Source organism: Haliaeetus albicilla, chromosome 13 (assembly GCF_947461875.1).
Source record: "Haliaeetus albicilla chromosome 13, bHalAlb1.1, whole genome shotgun sequence".
Taxonomy (NCBI): Eukaryota; Metazoa; Chordata; class Aves; order Accipitriformes; family Accipitridae; genus Haliaeetus; species Haliaeetus albicilla.
Genome location: NC_091495.1, coordinates 13,496,382 through 13,517,931, shown reverse-complemented (window position 1 = coordinate 13,517,931; position 21,550 = coordinate 13,496,382). Strand labels below are relative to the sequence as shown.

The window sequence follows — 21,550 nt, the reverse complement described above, 5'->3', positions numbered from 1 at the left end:
TTATAAAACTATATGTTTAATATTTGTGGCACTCTCTAATGCAGAAGTTGCATTTATCTCTGATTATGGATGTTGGGATTTCAGTGTACCTGCAAAGTGAAAATATTCAATGTGTTTCTATTACATAAACTCCAATCTTTTAATAATATTATTCATTAACATGAATATTACAGGAATAAAGAGTGAAACACCAGATTGTTTTATACAGTTTAATATTTCTTAAAATCAGTTAACTTCATGAAATGCGCATCCTTCTGCAGGAGAATGGCTTGCTGCTTCTAGTCAAATGAAAACAGAGCTTTAAAAATAAGGGTTTCTACCCAAATACTAACACCCAGTGTGTGCTAACCACATTTACTTGAATCAGGTTCTTAAACGTACTTCCTAAGAGCACTGTACAAGCTGTACTTTAAACAACCATCCTGAATTATGCAAAAACATACTTCTCTTTAAAGGTGTATTAAATTTATTCCTTCATGAATCTAGGAATTCAGAGGGTTTTTGTATTCTGTAAACTTCCACCTTTGAATGCACTTTGCTACATTTTGGTCTTTAAAATAAATAAAATTGAAAAGCCCAAAGTGAGAACCACATCCATGCAGAGATTATTCTTAAACATTTCATTCTGGCTGTTTTGATATCATCACTGCGTATCAGCGTTATATTTTTCTCTTCATTAGTTGCCTTCATTCCACTTCGTTTATTCTCATTCTCTGAAAATTCAGTGGTATGCTTTACAGTGTTGTGGCTAGTTGGAGCTTGCTAAGTGTTAATGAAATTTAAGTTTGTTTAGAACAAATAAGGGGGGTCGAGGGGTAGAGGATTATGAGGTATAGCTTTAACTTAATCCATTTACATAGTACTGAAGCTAGTTAATTTGTTAGTGTGTTTGTTATAATTTTGCTTACTTGTCATCTTTCCATGTGTCTAAACTAAGCTGTGTTCAGTCAGCCTGGTATACTCCATATCCTTCTATCTTGTAAATATCTCATTCTCAGGAACTTTTGTTCTAAGATATCTGACATTCCAAAATATGATTTATTTTGTAGATACCTATGTTAAGTTAACACTGTTGAACTCGATGGGGCAAGAGATGTCCAAATGCAAAACTTCAATCCGCCGAGGGCAGCCAAATCCAGTATATAAAGAAACCTTCGTTTTCCAAGTGGCACTGTTTCAGCTTTCAGATGTGACGCTCATACTGTCTGTATATAATAAGCGCAGCATGAAACGAAAAGAGATGATAGGGTGGATTTCCTTAGGTCTCAACAGCTCAGGAGAAGATGAACTCAATCACTGGACTGAAATGAAAGAATCTAAAGGACAGCAAGTATGTAGATGGCATACTTTACTAGAATCCTAATGGACAGTACAAAGTGCAGTCATGGTTTTAAGGGAGTTTGGTCTCTCAAGAAGATGATCATCCCCAGTCACAATCAACAGATTTGTTGTGGAAGTAAAAAACGAAAATTGAGGTCAACATTCCATCGTAAAGAACGCACAACATGCAAAATGGCAGGATTTAATATTTAATCTTCACTTAGTGTCAGACACTTCCTTAGTGTCAGAGAAGCCTTGCTGTACACAGATATGTTAGTGGTCTCTCCCCCATCCACCTGATGCTGTATTTGTTCGGGTTTGTTTTGTGGTTTTCAATTTAGAAACATTTTATGTAAGGTTCTCCAAATTAATGTAAGCTCCTCCTTGTGTACTTTTTTGTATTGCTCTAATACTGTAGCTTCTGACCTGCCTGCATTCAGATTAAAGGTCGATAATTTGCACTTTGAGAAAAAGTTAATGATCTGTAGAGCAAAAGAAAAAAAAAACTACCGGTGGAGAACACTTATTAATATAGCTAATATGTATATACTGTTGATTTACATTGAGTTTCTTTCCAGGAGCCTAGTACAAGTAAGTTTTCATTTTTTGATATGCAGTTGGTTTGAAAAATACTAGCATTTGGGCATCGGGTGAACCTTGGCATCAAACTAATGTTTCTTCAATCTGTGACAGGAACGAGCTCTATATATGGCATAAATTGGGTTTTTCCCTCTTGCCTGTACTTCTGCCTAATCCAAAGAGACCAGATCATTAGTTTGGTCCCTTCCAAATCTCCTTAGACAGGTTGTACTGTAGAACTATGTAACTTTCTGTTGAAAGCACTTCCTGTATTCATGTATTCCAATGTAGGAAGCTCATAGAGCACGACTTTACTAAAATATATTTTCATTAAACAAATTGATACGAATTTCTTTAAAACATCAGCAGTTGGAAGTTAGGTTGAAAAACTGTGAACAAAGTGGAAGCAGTTGAACTACTCTGAATGAATGTGAAATACTGTGGCTTTGGTTGAAAAAGGTATCTGAGTCTCTTCTGAGCTGTTTTAGGGATTACCGTATGCTGTTGTTTGGAAGTAGAGAGCAGACCAGGAGTTTTTACCTTTCTTCTTGCAGAAGAGAACATCAGTAAGTTATTTTTCTAGTGATTTGCCAACAATTGAATGAATGTTCACACCCAAAATAGAACTTTGCTTTGCTTACATTCAAGTTGGGAAACACAGCTTTCTAACGACACAATTGAGAAGCCACAGTATCACAAGAAAGTTTGCCATCAGATAAACATTCATGGCTTCCACCGAAATTAAGGAAGTATCTGTGCTTCTGAGATTCCTATTTGTCCCAAATACTTTAACTGGAATCGCTCTAGCTTACTGACTTCTGAATCTAGCTCATATTACTGAAATTGTGGATTATTGAGTAAACATATTTTCAAAAAGCTTCACAATTCAAATATTCTTTTTGCCTCTAATTATAAGTTTCATTTACTTTTAATTGTTGCTGTATGGAAGCAAGCGGTTTTTTTCTTACAAATGATTGTGATGTCTTACTAATGTAGGACTTCACTGACTGTTGTATCACTTGGTGGGTAGAATAGTGATGTTCTGGGTTTTGTTGAGAGAATTAGTGGTAGTCTAGAGCGTTCTCATTAGGACAAATGTTTTTCTCTTGAATTTATTTATAATACCTGTGAACAATCCTGGCTTTAGGGTATACAGACAGTCAAGTACAGTGAGACTGGAGACAGTGAGTATGCTGTAATAAAGATATTTCACATGGTTCTCAAATTCTCACACTATTTAACAATATCATTAAGTCCTTTTTAAATGATATTGTAATTCCACTTCTTGGTTTATTTGGTGTCATTTGAGGGGTTTATTTGGAGAGCCAGGCTTTCAGTTTTTATTGATTTAAAGATTTAAAATGTTATTACAGGCCTTTTTTTTTTTCTGGTATTGCGCTGCTGCTTCCCTTACAGAAGCTTTATTTACTAAATACAAATTATACAAAAACTTTCTTTAAACAGGAATGGTCTTGCAGTAATACAATACAGGTTGTCTCTTTCAGTCCTTTTTGTTGTGAAATGTAATGTTGAGTGTAGAATTTAATAAAAAATCAACATTAATTTTATATGCATAAGGAAAATGCCCAGATTTTCCCAATCCTTTCAACTTTCCATATAATAGAAACACTGACTTAGAAGCTGTTCAAAAGCAATTTTGCAATGGATGTGGAAGTGTTTTTACTCATTCTGTTTGTGGATATTTGGATGCTCTTTCCTAAAGCTGAAAGTTTCTCTTGATGGTTGTCTCTTTGTACAGGTTTTGCTTTATAAAATAAGGTACAGTATTTAACAGCAAGAACTGAGCTAATTAATTCCAGTGGAGAATATACTTAACATCACCATCGAACAGATGAAGAAGTCAGTTTGGAAGGTGCAGCAAATAACCTCTTACAGAACCAAACTAAACTAAATTGTGTCATGACTTGGGTTTCTGTTTGTAGGTTCCATTGTTTCAGCTTTACATCAAATCATTCAGATTTCTAAGACACTGAAATCTTAATTTAGACGCAGCAGAGTTTTATAGTAGTCTGTGTTGGGCACATTTGGGAAGAGGAATCTCTTTCTAGATCATGTGACTTTTCCCAAGATGTGCAGGTCCAGCCTGTGCTTCACAGAAGCAGGTTTGGCTTACTTGGTTTTGTACTGTAAAAAGGGTGGGAAATGAATGTATAAAGAATGGAAATGAATGTGTAATTTTGAGGCAGCAGAATATGGATTTGCCGTGCAAAACCAGTCACACCAATAATTGGATTCACCCTGGGATTTTTATGAAATAGTTGTAGTATCAATAGCTGTCATGTTGTTTTTTCTTCCTAGATCCCATTCTTAGGATTTGTTTGTAATTTTGTTTTTTCTTATTGCTTTATGCAAACCTTTACTTTTGTATTTGAAATCTGCCTTTAGATACTGGGGTTTTTTAAACCCTGCATAAGGGCTTATACATACAGTGTGGTTTTGTGCATTCAGTTAGGTCTTAAGCATGGAACAGAATTTCTAAAGAACAAAGTATTGGAAACAAATTAGAGGCATTTGTATTTTCCTCAGAGTTGTCTGTGGGTTTTTTTATAGCTTTTTGTGTTTACCTTTGTTCAAAAGTACAGTAAGTACTTGGAAGAGTTTATCAAATTACTTTTCTGTGTGCCAATATACCATGTAGAGATTACAGTTCTTGAACTGAATCTGTTTCCTGTCAGTGTAGCCTTAAATAATTATAGAACAGTGATGTTCTTACAGATTCTATTCTTGAAAATACTGCATCCTTTCTGCATATAATCTGTTTGTTTTAATATTTAGAACATTCCACATAGGTCTTCTTGAAGTATTATAAATACGAAAAAGTTGGTTAGTTCCTTTCTGTGGTAAGGGCAAGATGGTGAAGGGCAGTACAGACAAGCATGAAATCACTGTGCATAAGGATGAGAGGTGGTACAGCACCTGCAGGACATCGCTGCCTCCCACATGCATGGAGGCAAGGAGTCAACACAGCCATGCTTCTGTTCCCCATTCAGCCAGGTGGCACAAGGAAGGAGGATAATACTGGTAAGATGCAAAGCTTGGTCCCCATGGTGCTGCCTCATGCTCAGGACTTAAGACATCCATGTCATAACCACACTGCGAGGTCTGGCTGCAAAGGCAGAAGTTAGGCAAGGCGTAAGATCTGCTCCTGGAGAAATACGACGTAATTTCTAAATCTGATTGAGATCCTCTAACCTCATTAGTAATTAGATTTCGAAATACGGTGAGCCCTTGGGGTGAATATATATGGTCTTACGGGAGCTGAACATTGTTTATCAATTAAGAGAATACTTGAGCTGAAAACAGATTTTATGGCATTTACTGTAGGAGATATTTTCACCTGTAAATTTTTGCAACCGTTCCTGAAGGCACATGCAGTGCCAGCATCAGTAGCTTCCCATTTTTCATACCTTTGGAGCAATTTTTTTTGTTGTCTAAAGTTTGTGTTTGTGTTACTGATTTATTCTCTCTTCTCTCTAACTTGCTCCTGCAAACTCCCCAGCACCCTGAGAAGCTGTCTGTGGCAGTCTCTGGACCTTAGAAGTCACGGGCACTCTGCACCTGTTACAGTAAGGTACTGGTGCAAAATTTCTGGGACCTGTCCAACTCCCTAAGAGTTCTGAAATGCAAACCATCAGTTTTAATGTGGTGAAGCAGAAGAAGAAAACTTTTTTCTTTGAAGGAGACATTTTCATGTAGGAATTGAACACAGATCGCTATTACACATACAGTTCTAACGAAAAGTCTGCGGTAAAATCAAAGAAAGAGGTTTGAGGGGAAGCCTTTTGGCCTGAGCTGTTCCATCTTGAAACTTAACAGCAGAATGGCCTTTCATTTAACTGAGAGTTGTATTGAGCCCTTTACTTACTCATCACACTTTTCTGGAGGGAAAAAAAGCTGTCCTGTTTAAAGCAGACTTTAAAATTATGGTTTGTCACTTGTAGGGCAGACTGACTTCCTCCTGAAGCTGAATTCTCAGTAACAGCTAAACATCCACTTCATTCTCCCACTGATGTGCATGTCTGCTTGCCATTAATGTTAATGAGAGGAGCCCATGGGCATCGACAGGAGAGTAGGCCTGATCCTGAAAGTATGAAGTGCAATAGGATCAGTAGGTTGGAGCAGTGGTACAGCATGGCACCCGTAACACAATCAAATGTGATTTCAATGATGAATGGAGGTAAAAAACCAAATATCTGGATACTGTCCAGATAACAAACTTGTTATTTAATCATCTCTTATTTCCATTTCTTCTTTTCCTCAGCTTCTGAAATATTTTTAAAACTTAATATTAAAAATGTTAAAGCAGTCCCCAAACATCTTGATCATTTTAACTGGAACATTCAGCGAACTTTATTGTTAGAATGAGCCATCAAGAATGTTCTGTATTTTTGGTCTGTTTAACTCAACTGCCAGATTTGTAGTGCATCACAGCTGGATTTCAGACTACTTTGTTCTGATGGTAGTTTTTGAGGGGAAAGTCACAGGAGCGTTTGCTTGTCAGTGAATCAACGCCTGATGAAGAGATGTCATCTGAGAGTGAGAGCATTAAAACAAGAGACGGCTTCATGCAGTAGCAGCGACAGTGACTCAGATTCCACTCTTGGAGCCTTGCGGCGCTCAGAGGGCCCTACTCAGAGAAACTGTGACATCTGAATTGTGGGACTTTATACGTTCAAAGCAGCACCGGTCTGTGTGGGCATTCTGTGGCTTCTAACCTAGTGTATTTTACAGATGTAAGCAGGGCAGACGGTGTTTCTTTGCCGAGTGCGAGTAGGGCGAGTACCAACTGCCCCACAGTGACACAGATTAGTTTAGCCTTAAGAACTTATCACTGCCCCTCCTTAAGTTCAAACAGGATTTCTTCCTTTCTGCAGACTATGCAGAAATCTTCCACGTCCAACGTATCTGCTTATATTATGCCTACCTGAATACGGCACAATTATATTAATGCTAGCAAGCTTGATTAATTCAAATGTAACATGATGTGACTGAATTAATAAATTGGTCTGATACACACTGGATCAGGTTTTGCTGTGCAGGCTTATGCTGGTATAGTATAGAAATCACATCCTTTTGCAGAGGAATGTGCCAGGAGTCAGGAAAGTGGGTAGTAGTGCTCCTACTCCTGTAGGAATGAAGACCAGGAAACAGCTATGCCCAGAAAATAGGCAGGGCTAGCCTAATAGCAAGAAGAATTCATTCACTTCCTTGGAAGCATCTACTGGTTGAGCTGGCGTAAAGCCTCCAAAAGCTGCCTGTCTCTGAGGACCCTACTCAGGAGAGCAGAAGCAGTAATACCATACCACTGAAGGAATACCTCATGGACATTCAGAGATGTAATTGATGTCATCCTTTTTCTCTTATATCTGAGGACAAGAGTTTTGCCCATTCTATCAAGTTAATTTTTTTCCTGTGTTTTGCAAATCCTGTGGACGTTCAGTGCATGCCGAGGGTCTAAAGTGGATTGCTTCATAACTTTTGGTTCATTTCCAAAGCATGAGTTTGAATGAATTTACGGAATTAACCAGAAGCATTATAGCTTTGAGATGTAGTGCAAGCAAGGGGCAGGGCTTTGAACAAGTTTTGATAGTAAATTTTGCAAATGGCTTATTATGACATTTTAAGAAAATTTTGAATGTATTAGGGAATATTTACAAAAAAAGGATATAGAGCAATTATTTTTTTTTTACTATACAGCTAGTTTGCTGTCCTTTCCAGCAAACCACAAGGTTGATTAGTGCTCAGTACTGTTTCATTTACGGTAACTATTTTTAATGTGATTTTCATGACAAAGCGTAACTAGTGAAACCTTTTATTCAATTTTTCCCTTTCTTTGCTTTTTTTAAGGAGAGATTTCTCCTTCTATAGTATATATACTTTCTTACAGAGCTTTCTTACCTATTTTTATATAAGATTATTTAACAATGTAAAATTAAATGCTCTATGAGCAAGCTATATCACTGTTACACAATCTAAAGTGCTAATACAATGACTAAGGGCCTGAACCTACTGCCTTTTACCCAGGTCCTGGTTTAACCACACATCTTTCATGTTGTGTAGTACCTTTCCCTATAAGCAATTCCATCTATTTCTCCAGGATGACTCAGAGATAGGCACTATTAACATGAATAACAGTGGTAAAACTGAGCCTCCTCTCCATCCTTAGTGGGACATCTGTCATGAGTAAAGGCTGCTAGCTCTGTCCCAAAAGTATAGTTATAGATTATAGTTCCCTTGATCTTCAGTAATTTTGAACTTGTTTTCTGGTGACTATAAGCTAATAACTGATCTTAGTGAATACAACTATTGAATTGCGCTGTTATCAGCAAGATTATTAAAATGTGTTTCACATTTTAATTCACTCTTTCATTGGGATATAAGAAACTGGATTTGTGAAGCATCATAGTGCATAGAGATAGCACACATTCACCACATTTTTAAAAAGTATGAAATACACAGTATGTAGCATTTTCTTGCATACTTTTATACTGCCTGTATGCCACCGATGCAGTCGGTGCCTTCTTTCTTTTGTATAAAACTAACATAGAGAAACTAAAGTTATGGTGTGTAAGCAATGTCACTACAACTGGAGAGATATCTTAACCTGATTATTCCTAGTACAGGAGGTTTCAAATGGCAGTTCAGTTTAACACAATGCATTTCTTTGAATTTGAAGTTTTCCCCTTTCCTTCCTCACCCCCTTTCCAAGAAACCTCCTCATATGACTGTTTATTCTTAATTGATTCCTGTGTTTGATGTAAGTCACATGGTGTTAACCAAAGAACCAAGTCTGTTTCTAATTCTTTGGACAAATAATGTTTGGACTTGCTATTACTTAAAGACAGAAATGATGTGCTGGATCTCTTTGAATAAATACAAAATAGGCTTCTGTAAATGTGACTCACAGCTGAGAACTCAAGATACCTCTTTTCTGACTGATTGTGCATTGTTGTTATCAGTAGCAAAGTGTTTGAGTTGTATTTCTCTGTGCATTTTAATCAAAATCCCATCACAAGCAAAAATATGGCAGTGCTGTCCAGTTAGCTTGTTTTACCCATTTTATACCTATATCTGAAGTGTGCAACTTTGGGAACAGATTTGGCTTTTCTGTGTCTGAAGTTCTGATATTATATAATAACTGTCTAGTGTATGCTGGTCTTACAGAAACCAACTCATGCTGCATTGTATGTACATTTCCTACCCGTATCCCTTCATTGTGTAATTTATGTAATATAACACAGTTTTCAACTACTGTTCCAACTTGAAATTCCTTAAATTTCAGTGCATGTATAGCCTTAAACATTTAAGACACCAAGCACAGTTTTAATGGGAATAGGTTATATTTGCAAGTCCTGTTTGGCGCAGAACTCAGAGAATTATTTTTATATATCAATCAAAGATTGTAGAAAATGGCTATATTGCAGTCATGTTATCAACCATGCTTCTAATTATATGCATTTTAAAAAAAGCATTTTTACTAAAGTTTTTAGAGGTGAAATATCAGTGCTTGTTTCCGTTCTTGAATTTGCTTATTTTGTTTTCATACTTTCATTTCTGTACAGAACCTTGGAGCCCCTAACTCATGTCCGTGACTGAATTTACCCCTATTTTCAGAATTCCTTGAGCTGCTTTTCTTTTCTCTACATTTTTAAGTTGAATAAGCAGTAATTAAAATTCTCTAAAATTTTTTTTTTACATTTTGACAGTAGCATAATTAGAGCAAATGACTGTTTGCAACTGTTTATGCAGCTTATTAAAGTCTTAGGACTTTGAAACTGTCATTATAATCCAGATGAAGACATATGTTTCATGGCATTTCAGTCCACAGCAGGTGAAGACGGGAGTTCTGGCGATGAATGTGCAGATCTGCATATTGGGTGTCAGATTGTAAATCCCCAGAGGGGTTTATAATTAAGTGTCACATTGTATCTACAGTATCTCCAGTTGTGTGTTGTCAGATACTTATTTTGTTTTCTTTATTATTACCTAGCAAAAACCTACTTTTATCATTTTGTGCTACTGTATATTAATCTTGAGGGTTTCCAGTATGCAAGGTTAGTTTAATGTTGTCAGTTCTCTTTTTGTAAAAAAAGCTGGACTTCCAGCATATGCATCCCATTACACACCCCCTGATTTTGGGGAGAGGCAGAATGCCACCAGCTGGTTTTAGTTATATTTACCTGTACAGCACAGGTAACTATAATCCCATGTTAGTTTGCTTAAAACATGCTATAGTATGTTTTCAAATCATGGATCTGTCACAACATTAAAATCGTCATTTTGCATATCTGAAGCTTTGCAGCTTTGTATTTTGTTTGCTCTATTTGTATTGATTACTCTGTGAAGTGTATTTTTGTCAGTTTGAGGACTGGAATGGGTATCCTTTGGTTATTTCAAAGTATTTTCTGTACATGGAATCAGCTTTTTGCATGTGAACTTAATTGCTGGAAAGTACTCGGAAAAAAAAAGGAAAAATCACTTTTAAAACCGGTTGTTGTCACTTTACTTTGGAATTCATTAGATTGTAAACAAATGTAATAGACTTCATTGTTTAGAAGATAGTAACACTTGGTCAACCATTTGAACTGCTGTCTGTGTTAAAAAGAAAAACTTTTTTATCTTGGCAAGCTAACTAATCCTAGCCCTTGCACACTTTTTGGCTCCGTTTCCAACCCCAGTTCTCTTTCTGTTCCTCACAGTCTTTGTTAATGTCATGAATCTTCTACTTAGAGAATTTTAAATTAACCAGTGTGATAATGTTCTGACAAATATGATGTGTGTACAGGCAAATAAAGACACACTCAGGTGATCATTCTGATTGACTTTATGCAGTTTTCTTCTGGGGTCATCTGCGATTCCCTCTGCTTCTTTGTCGCACATATATTTCTCAGAAAAGGTCTCATCTAACGTATTTATTCTTCACTTCCACTTTCTAAGGAATAAGTAGGCTGAATAATTGAGGTTTGATTTAAACATGAAAGAACACTTTCTGTAAGTAACAGTTATAATTTTTACTATGACCCAGCTTAGATCTTCTATATTATCCTCTAATGATTTTTGTGGTACATATTAGAAAAAAGCTTTCTGGGCTCTCAGGGCAGCTCTGCTTTAAGATGGACATTTTAATACATATTAGCATACATGAAAAAAAAGAATTGTTACAACAATTAAGGCATTTTTTCCCTATCCTAAAGGTAGGAAGACTTAGTATAAAAAGCTTGTCTCATTTCTTCCCATTTCTGCAGATGAAAGGAGCATAGCCCAGTGACTTTCACCAGATGAAAGTGGAGAGAGGGGTACATTTCTTTGCTATACGATCCTGATCATCTGGACCCATCCTCATCATCTGTGCAAATCCTAGGACTTCTACAAATAAGATAACGTGGTACTTGCTACTGTTAAGGCTGGCATTTTCAAAAGGCTATACACTTAAAAATAACTTGTCGTTCCATATGGAGACTGATACATATTTGGTACTTGAGAAATTTCGAGAGGAGCACTTAAGTTGTGTCCACCAAATTCTTTAGAAGATGTCGCAAGACATTTCATACCGTTTTGTCTATCAGAAAAAAAACCAACCCCAAACCACAAATGTTTTTCTCCAGATTATATGAGATCTATTAAAAAGTGATAATATGAACTATTAAATATTTGTTTAAAAATTGAGGATTTATGAAGCTGTGAAAACATGGCAGAATAAGTGAAATAGGTACATTATCTGTAGGGCGATAGTTGTTCACCATGTACGAACAGCCATTTTCTACTCAGACCACAGAAAAGAGTTAATATACATGGGAATCAAATTCAGGTTTCAACTGCATGTGTCACACCTTTCAGTCACCCATGTTTCATGCATGTAGCTGAGCAGTGTTACATATAATGCTCATAGTTGTTAAATAGTTTGTTGTGCAACAGTAATTGCTTCAGACCGGTAGAGCCCAGTTACATGACTTCTATGCAGATACATCTTTACCTGTCAAAGGTTTTCTCTGAATAGTTGTCTTCATGTGGCAAATTCCACATTAGGTAGTATTTAAAATCACTTTGAAGTCACTAGTTAATTGTTTCCAAAAACTCCTCTGGGTAAGGGCTATTTAGCATTTTTCCTGCTGAAATTTGTAGCATGCATTTTCTTTCTCTAGTATTTTTGTTTTTACAGTCCAGCAGAGCAGTTCTAATTTAGTGTTTGATTCATATTAGACATTTCATTTTACTCGTAAATTACTCTATTTCCCCAAAATTAATGAGACCATTACTAAGGCATTTTGTTACCTGCTAATCATTTTGAGTAGCTATATTTCAGCATAGGGATTCGAAAAAAGAAATTTGCTCTTGTATCACCATTGAGAGTAGTAAGGACAGAAGGAAGCAAAAAATGCAGAAATGAAATAAAGTCTTATCAGGTAAGATCATGCAACAAATCAGCTGCACTTTAGATAAATGATTTATTATTAGATTCAAAACCTAATAGGTTTGTGTGTTCTAAGTGTAGTTTACACTGATTTGTTTTCTACTTAATTAGAAGCCTTACATTTCATCTTATTAATAATGAAAATCCTCTTGTCAAATTGTAAGAGCATGTTGAACTAGTATGTATATTTTAGAGGTAGAATAAAATCTCTCTTCATAGCCTTTCATATTATTTCATTGCATTATGCAAAAATGACATTCTGCTTTTAATTTTGCTAGTGGGAAATAAGAAAACTTCAAATCATCTTTCATTCTTGGTTGAGAAAGTCCTGGTTTCAAGAACTGCGATGAAGGTAGTTCCATTTCTTCTTCATGGTAGTTCCATGTTTACAATTAAAGGTTAACTGTAAAGAGAAATTCAGAATATCAGGCCAACCCAGCTTTATAAATGTAATGAATAAAAGTATAAAAGGTAATGGTCAGTAATCAAAGCTTAAGTTACATCCTGTCGTATCAGTTCTTGTTGCAGTAGTTCAACAGTTCAGAAAGGGAGCAGGCTTAAACACACCGAAGTAGAGCAGGTTTGTACCCCACTTGTTTATTAGTGTTAAGTACACATTTTCCATGACATCACAGCATTTTCACCTGCCTATGCAGAGACCTAAAGTACCAATAGACTGAAATGTCAGTCACACAAACCTTTGCTAATTAATGCCTTCACCAGAAAATGTCTGGCATTCTTAGGAAACCAGGGAGATACAGAACATAGAGATCATTCGTATTTATATATTAAAAAAAAAAAAAAAAAAGGCAGGAAAAAGAAAAAGCTATCTAATCAGCTATTTTTAAAAGCTCCAAATCAATCAGCTAGGCTAAAGGTCATGAAAACATAGCTAGATCTAAGTAAGACTCAGTGGTAAATCATCGCACAAGCTCGTTGCAGTTTCCTGAGACAGTATAAAACACTCTGGAGCACACGGGCCAGGCCAATAGGCTAAGTAATAGCATTAACCATTCAGCCTTCACCATCTGTTATGCATACAGCCAAGCCGACAGTTGGGACGAAGCCGTTCTGTATGTTTCGTTCTTTCCAAGCACATGGAAAGTTCTTAACTGAACTTCTCCACAGAAGGCTTGCCAGTGAATACAAACTACTGTCATTGACGGCACCGGTGTATAGTGTACAGTAGTAGCATTGATTGGGAAATGGCAATCGGGCTGTTTCCAGACTCTTGAGCATACCTGTTAATAAAGCAAGGCAAGGGTGTGGTGGTATTTATTGGTCTAAGCATGGGACTGGGAATCAGGAATACCCTCTAATTCCATGTTTGATGCAGGCTGGCTTTGTAGCCTTAGCTGATTTACTTGGCCCTTATTGGCAAAATACCCATTTTCTTCCCTGTCATTGGTATATCCAGGTAGTAAATGACCTGTCATACTATTAAATTAATCAGTAAAACTGACGCACATCTTTCCTTCTGTTGAAAGGCAGTATGAAATATTCTCTCTAAAGCATTACTGTGTAGGAATTGCTGCATGTGGTATTATATTCAGACGAATGCTTTTCTGCTTATGCTTAAACATGCCAAATATGTATGTATGCTGAATACCTTAGTTAGGCAGTCTTCTTGTGATTCTTGCTATCAACATGAGTCACTGAAGGATCAGGATAAAGCCTAAGAAGATTTTTTAAAAGTTTTCAGTGGGATCAGTTCCCCAGCGTGACTGAATTAGAGCCTAAATGAGTGCCGCTGCCAGCGCAAGGAGGGGAGTGGAAGCGCACAGCTGGAGCTCTGCTGTCCTTTCCCTGGCAATCCACACTTAGCTCAGCTAAATCTGATGCTGAAACCACTACCTGAGAAAATTGTTATGAATATGGGGGCATTTTACATTGCTGACTCCTGCCTGTGAGGAATCTATCCAACCACTTCTCATCTTATTTTGAAAAAAATCTTGTAAAAATTGTAGCAAGTGAAATCCATAGGGGCAGGCAGTAACAAATCTAAATACTTTCGAAACACCATAGAGAGTCATTTTGATGGGACAGAAATTGCTGCTTGGTTCTGGTATAATGCATCCTTTCAAAAAAATCAATTAGAATACGTATAGCAATGTCATAATTTAAAATTCTGTACATTTAATACAGCTGATGTTCTTTTGGGGTTCTCCTAAACTACTACCACCACCAATCGCTCTTTTTTTTTTTTTTCCCCTCCTTCCACCCCCACAACCCTTGTCGCACAGCAGGACCTATGGGACCTCAAGGACATAGGTTGCCCTTGTTATCTGACACAAGAGCCGCTGTAGAAGGATTGTCACTGTCGGTGCTTGCACCCCAGGGAGCCCTTTGAGAGGAAGGGTGCTGGTGCGTGACTGATGTGGGAGCACCAGCACCACTAGGAAGCTGAGAGCGAGAATTTCTGAAGGTAATTTGCAAGCAGGTGTTTCCAGACAATCTGTAAAGATCCAAGGATGCTGGTACCCACGCCGCTGCACATCTCGCGTGCAGATTTGCTCCTCCACTTCCTTCTTGGCTTTTCCATGGAACAGGGTGATCCACCTTTAGGCAAGCATTTCACTGCCAGAAATATTTCAAGGAATTGTTCTTCTCTGAGTGCATATCCCACCCTCTCTAATTAGGCATAATATTTCACTGAAAGCTTTCTCAAAAGGTAGACATGCGGCGTAAGCTCTATTACGTCAACGGCCTGAAATACAGAATACAATTAAGCTGTTCATTGTCATTCTGGGCAATCCAAATTAAGCATCCCCAGTACATGCTGCAATCAAAAGAACAAAAGCTGTAAAATGATTCAATGAATTTATGGTCCGTGTAACCACTGGATGACAAACATTTCTGCCTTGTACAAAAAGTAGAAATGTTGTCGTTTATGTGAGGTGTGGATCTGAAAAAACACGAACACATCATGGTGGTCTACAGTTAGATCTTCAGCCTTTGCTTGTATCCACTAACTCTATTTGTCACTGGATTTCTCAGTGAGTCATTGCACAGGATCTTACCTGGTTTCTTTTCTGGATACAACGTGGAGCTATGCGTTTCACTTTAATATTTCCTCTTGTAAGTGGATATTGAAACATTTAACAAATACTAATTGCAGTATATAGTCCTGTGTCAAGGAGTGATGTTCTTAACCTACCCCTGAAATGAGCCAGTTTGAAGATGATGCCTAGAAAGCTCTTGGCAGTTCAAGCCACTGCTGCTCGCCAGTTTAAGGGAGGAGTCAAATACATCAATCCTAATTTAATAGGAGAATTTTCAGGTAGACAGTAATTGAGTTGGAATTTGGCCAAAGCCTGGAGGTTAAAGAACCTACTCTCATGAAATGTATTAGAGGATCTTTAATGAATGCAAAGAATTGAGATCACAGTTTCACCTCTTCTGCAAGGGATAGCAGAAAATGCTTGTTTCCCTCCAGAAATACTATGCTGCCTGTAATCAGGCTGGGGCATTGAAAAAATATGCCACCTTCTGAAACACCAGAACCAACCGTTTTCTCATCAACAGAGATTTCAATGTGTTGACCTGTAGGAGGAGTAGCTGGCTCATGTATTTTAGTAATAACCTTCACATCAATACTGAGAAGTAGCCACTAAGGAAGTAAAGAAATCCTTAACTAAACTGAATCGACTTACATTGAATTCAACTAAGTTGGGTTTTTTTCCCCCTTTTTTTTTGTGACAAAAATCCTGCTGATTTGCAGAACAATTTCAAACAAGTTTATTAAGCTCTTCAGATAGACTGGACAAGAGGAAGGTCTCCCAACTTGCTGCTTTCCATAGATAGGTATTCCCATATCCATCAGTTCTTTTGGATTTCTTATACTTATTTATTTCTAAATATAGCTAATGGTTGGAAAAAGAAGCATGCCTGGCAGAGTCCTTGGCAGCATAAAAATGAAGGAAAACTGATGCTTTATAGATACTAGAATTGTTTGCATTTGAAGGTCTCTGGGTGAAAGGAAGTGTCAGCCTCCTGAAGCCCAAAATGTTAAGTTACTGTATACACAGAGAGGATTACCTTTTGTTATTTTAAACCACCTTTAGTGCATGATACTTTATTAGCTGAAATAGAAGTCCCTTTAAAATAAATAGCCTCTAAAATGCATATGAAGATATTTACTTCAGAGATTAAAAAAAATATATGTCAAACCTTATATGAGTGCTTAAATCCTTCAATAAGGAATTGGAAATGTGTATGCATTATACTGCCTTCCACCAGGACGGCCCCAGACCAGCAGTGATAGGTAACTAGCTTGGTTGCTTTCATTGATGAGAATGAGTAAGGAGCAAATCCATTCATTTAGGTTTTGTAACGCTATCTGTTAAAGCTAAATTCTTGCTAAAGTAGCAGAGCTAATGGTTTGCTTGTCTGTTCTTTAACTATGGGTTTACTTTTGGGTTTAACCTCATAGTGGGTGTGTAGTTCCTAGCACACAGACACAGAAGGACCTGACATACCAAGTATCATTACATACTCAGGAATTATTAAAAGTCTTAACATTTACACCTGTGTGTGGAGTTGCTAAAGTGGTACCAAGTGAATCAGACTTAAGCTAACCAGTACCCTGCTGCAGAGTGTAGTGGCCCTGAGAGTGAACCCCAATTCTAAAATCTGCATTCAAACTTATATATTTAACTTTGGGCTTTTATTAAAGTGATTACTTCCTTTGTACAAGTATACTTGGAAACATAGTATGTGTTCCTTATTACCTGGATCAGATTTTGGAAGACAAAATTAACTATATTTGAAAACACACACAGTATGTAAACTGAATAAGACAATTTTAGTGCCCTGCCTGAGATTCCCTGCATTCCCCTAATGCTTTCCTCTCCAGCGTCCATACTTAGAAACAAATAGAGAGCAAAACCTGGGTGAGTGGTTAATTCCTTCAAGATGACATGGACTTGGAATCCAACTAAATAATATTCTTGCTTTTATATTTGATTTTGGTTTGGATTATTTAAGGATATTTATCCTTCTCTCTTGGAATAATTTTGCTTTTGGAATAATTTCAGACAACAAACAGTCTACTTTTAACTTACTATGACCCACTCTGGCTCCCAGAATAATTTCTCTTACCAATTTATTTCTCAATCATTGGCTATGCTTTGCTGTTTTTTAACTCCTTTTGTGCCCCTCAGATTAGGAATTGCTGCTGAGATATTTTTCTTGAGGACCTTTTATTTCTGATTTACTGTGTTTCTCTGAGTAAAGAAATTGCTCTCATTGCTGTAAAGTAGTGGGAAGCTGCTAATGCTTTTTGAGAGCAGAACCACACACAGGAGGCTCATATAATTTACTTTGTAATTGAATGGTACATTTCTCAGCATCCAAATTTTTAGCTGTTGGGATTTCTTTTTTAAGATGATATATCCTTCACAGGTTGCGATGTACTCCCATTAAAGACAACTGGGGTGTATTTCCCTAGCTCATAATAATAAATTGCTTGAGCAGACTCGCCAGCAAATCGCCCTTCCAGCTCTGCATAATCCTCCGGGAACCTTGTGCAAACTTCTCCCAGGCTGTAACAGAAACTTGGCACCTTGTGTCTGGCTGTCCTCAAGTTGGGCTGGTGCCTCTCGGAGCTGCGCCCCCCGACGTTGCTGCGAGTTTGTTTTTGTCTTTGGACTGATTGGATCTTTCTTCTTGGGGCCAGGTTCTGCCAGCTTTATTCAGGCTGAGGAGTCCCACTGCGCTCAGTGAAACTATTCATGGAGTGAGGTGAGTTTGAGGAACTATGCAATGGGAGCTGGGCTGGCACCGTCTAGTCCTTGGAAGCAGGGAGAGAAAAGTCTTTTCCTCCTTTTGTGAAAAGCAGAAAGCATGTGTAACTGGGAGGGACGGTGAACAGGAATGTGTCAAGCAGAAGTAGACATGGGAAGGAAGTGAATCTTTAATTCATTATCATGGAACAGCAGCTAGCTGGAGCTAAAAAATACTTCAGAGATTTAACATGAGATCTAGATTTTATTTTAGACTTCATATTGCAATTTCATTGCAATGACAAAAATGAATCAACTGAATAATTGAACTGAAGTTGATAGTTATTCATTTTTTCTTGGTGGTTTGATGGATGAACTGATAGTGAAGTTTAAAAATCTGTCTCCTTTTAGCAAAAAAATAAAAGGTCACTGTTCAGCTCCAGAGTGCATGCTTCAGAAGGACTGGATATACAGTGTCTTAACTATTGCTGCTGGAGATGAAGGTGAAAGTGGATATTGGCACTGGAGTGAGCATCAATATACTGTGCACAACGTGTGACTATAAAGGAATACACAAGCGCTTCCCCGTATCTTCCTCCTCCTGTTTTTTGAAATTTGGGGAACAGTGTATTCCATTGCAATAATGAGTATTGCTGCACAGGTTTGTTTAAACTAAAGCAATTGCATGTCCCCAGCCATTACTCATACCAGTTAGAAAACTTCATAGGACTTAGCTTGGGCATCTCCCCAGTCCCTGGAGCTTAGAGGTAGTCCAAGACACACCATATGGATAAACAAGAGGGTTGACACAGCTGTGCAGTAGCTACATGGAGGTTTTGGAGCAGGCAAGCGGGAATGGCTTTGGGTAATTGCCATTGCACCAGATCCTGCTCTTAAAATGCCGTCCCTCCCACACTTCAACACTGTCTTCCTTTCTGGACTTTAGAGACTACCCAGGTCCATGACAGAGGAAAGTAAATCCTCTTCATCCGTGCTGGGTCCAGCCTTTGGTTATCTACCCTCCTTTTGCCTGAAGCTGCCTCTGTGTCGAGGAGGGGGTGATTTCCTGCAGAGAGCTGGGGGGCTCCAACTTGAACATACCAATGTTTTCCCCTTTCCCACACCCTTATCTGCTGCTTCTGCCAGGAGCATCCACAGGAGACTCTGCCAGGACACATGGTCCTTCCTGGTCCCTGGGTACGTCATCCACATTGGACTGCGGTCTCCTTATAAATAGTCCCTATTCATGGCAGTAAAAGTACTCCTGAAAAATGAAGTGCTAGTAAGACCAACGTCCAGTGCTAGAGGAAGAACCACTTGTGTGGATCAGAGAGCTACGAGTCCCAGCCTTGATGAGGACATAGGCCTCAAAACAGTTCTCTGAATGAGAATTAATTCTCAGAATAACTTCAAGGTTTTTATGCTACTCTTCAAGTAAAAGGAATAATAACTTTCTGTAGTATCAGCTAAATAATGCAATGCAGATCCTAGCAGAATATTATCATCCAAGGACAGTGGAAATCGTAGAATCATAGAATCTACATCTCCGCTTTTGCAATGACAAATTGTGCAGAGGAATTATTTTCTTATAAATGTCTGTGATCTACTTATATTAACTCTCTCATTACCTCAGCTGCTTTTGTCACCTCAATTTTATCTGTACAAGATTTCTTTTTTCCCCTCACTTTCCTTAGTTGCATAATTATTTTTTATGATGTAAGTATTTTATGTCACTTTTCCCTGGTTCTAAGAGATGACTTTTTCCTTAGCTATTAAATCAATAGGTTGGACTTAAAATGAAAACTGAACTTAAAATGTTTTATTTTTTAAAAACTTAGTCTTTTTGAGTCTGCATTGTTAACCAAAACATGAATAAAGCCTTTTAAGTTTTGATAAAATTGATCTTTTTTTGTTTGCTTGCTTTTCTAGATTACAAAAGTTGAAGTCTGAAAACAGGGACACAGACAAGGAGACTGAGAAATGAATGGACAAAGCCATGTTAGTAAGAGTCAATCTGCATGCCATAAGTCTCAAAAAAGAAAAGACTTGAGTCAAATATGAAGTTCTGCATCAAAATATAACATTTCATTTTAGCACTGTAATTTGTGATGCTACCCCAGTAAGCCTGATTTTGGGAAGATGTCCCCAGTGCTCAGAGGTGAATGACTAATCCATTCCTGCTAAAAGTATCTCTTACCAATTACAGGTCATTTGTGCTGCCCAGTTGCCTCGTGAGCTATGTCATGCATAAAAAAATGGATACTCAACACTGGTGTCATAATTTTATAATCTTTTCATTATTTAGACATTTCTCTTTTCCGAATTCATTTTATGCAATTCATTTATTGCAAACATTTATTATGGAAAGAAAGCATTTTAAATTAAGTTTTTAAATCAGCCCCTTATATCTTATACAACAGTGGGGTCTCTCCCATCTCTTCCCCTCCCAGCTCCTCACCGCAGACATGACGTGCTGTTGCGGCTGGGAGACCTTTATCCTGTAACTAAACTTACTCTTCGTAACCTTTACAAAACATGCGCGAGTGATTCCCAGTATCTCTCCCTGGGAAGGTGCTTCCTGCGGGCGCCTGCACCCAGACAGCAGCTCGGTGCTATTTCCCCTCGTTCGGTCTTTGCAGAGCAGCGAGGGGGAGAGGTGGCAGTGCCCGGGTGGGATCAGATCCTGGCTGGCCTTGTGCGGCTCCGGCTGCTCCGGCTGCTTCGGGGGGAGCTTCTGGAAAGTGGGAAAAGCTGAGCACCGGCAGGATGCCGAGCAGGGGTGTAGCCAATGCGATTCCAGTGATTTTTGACTTGTGGATAACTGAATGTTTTCCATCATGTGCTAGCATAACGAATTTATTCCTAGCGATAGGTCATTTCGTCTTCTTTAAGAAGTCCATAGATTAGAGGATGAAAAGCCCGGGGAGTAACAAGACTCTGCTGCCTTTTGCCTTTCTTCCCTCTTTCCACTCTTGCTCCCGTTTCTCCCTCTCCTTGGCTTGGTGTTGGTCCCTCTGCCTCTCCTTCCCCGCAGCAGCCGTCACTTCCCAGCTGACCGCTTCTTCGTGTCACTAAAGCAGCCAGCCATGCAATTGTGGATCTTAAAATTCACCCATTAACACTGCAGCGAGGTGGGGTCCGAGGAGCTCCTACCCCCCAGCTTGCTGTGCCACGCTGCCAGCAGATTCAGGAAGGCGACACCACACTGGTTTATCCTGGTCTTCTTCCCAGCCCTGACAGCTGGTTATAACTGGTTGAGCAATGGCTGGAGTTCAGCACAATTCAGATGTCTCAGACAGTCTATATAAACATTGTTCCTCCTTAGAGGTCCTATTGGAAGAGGTGTCTGTTGGGCACTTAGTGAATTACAGGCTTTAGAAACTACCTGGCAATGCTGGAGACCTTGAACCAGACGCAAAACTTCCACTAATGCAACCTTTAGCGTCTCAAGTAGGTACTTGGCTGCCAATTGGTTTTAGGCACGCCGTAAAGTGCC

At 38.2% G+C, this 21,550-nt stretch overlaps 1 protein-coding gene across 7 annotated transcripts in view; it reads left to right on the top strand.

The window, feature by feature from the left end:
• The window catches only part of SYT14 (synaptotagmin 14), a 103,163-nt gene extending 82,474 nt beyond the window's left edge, over positions 1–20,689 (top strand). For 5 of the 7 annotated variants that reach the window (XM_069800222.1, XM_069800221.1, XM_069800220.1 and 2 more), the window contains one exon: positions 1,050–10,738. In XM_069800222.1, the coding sequence (XP_069656323.1) occupies positions 1,050–1,363 (314 nt within the window). In that variant the 3' untranslated portion in view covers positions 1,364–10,738. Of the gene's footprint in view, positions 1–1,049; positions 10,739–11,165; positions 12,551–19,983 lie in introns of those variants that run through there. The other 2 variants (XM_069800219.1, XM_069800218.1) reach the window with 2 other exon arrangements.
• Positions 20,690–21,550: the final 861 nt, after the last annotated feature.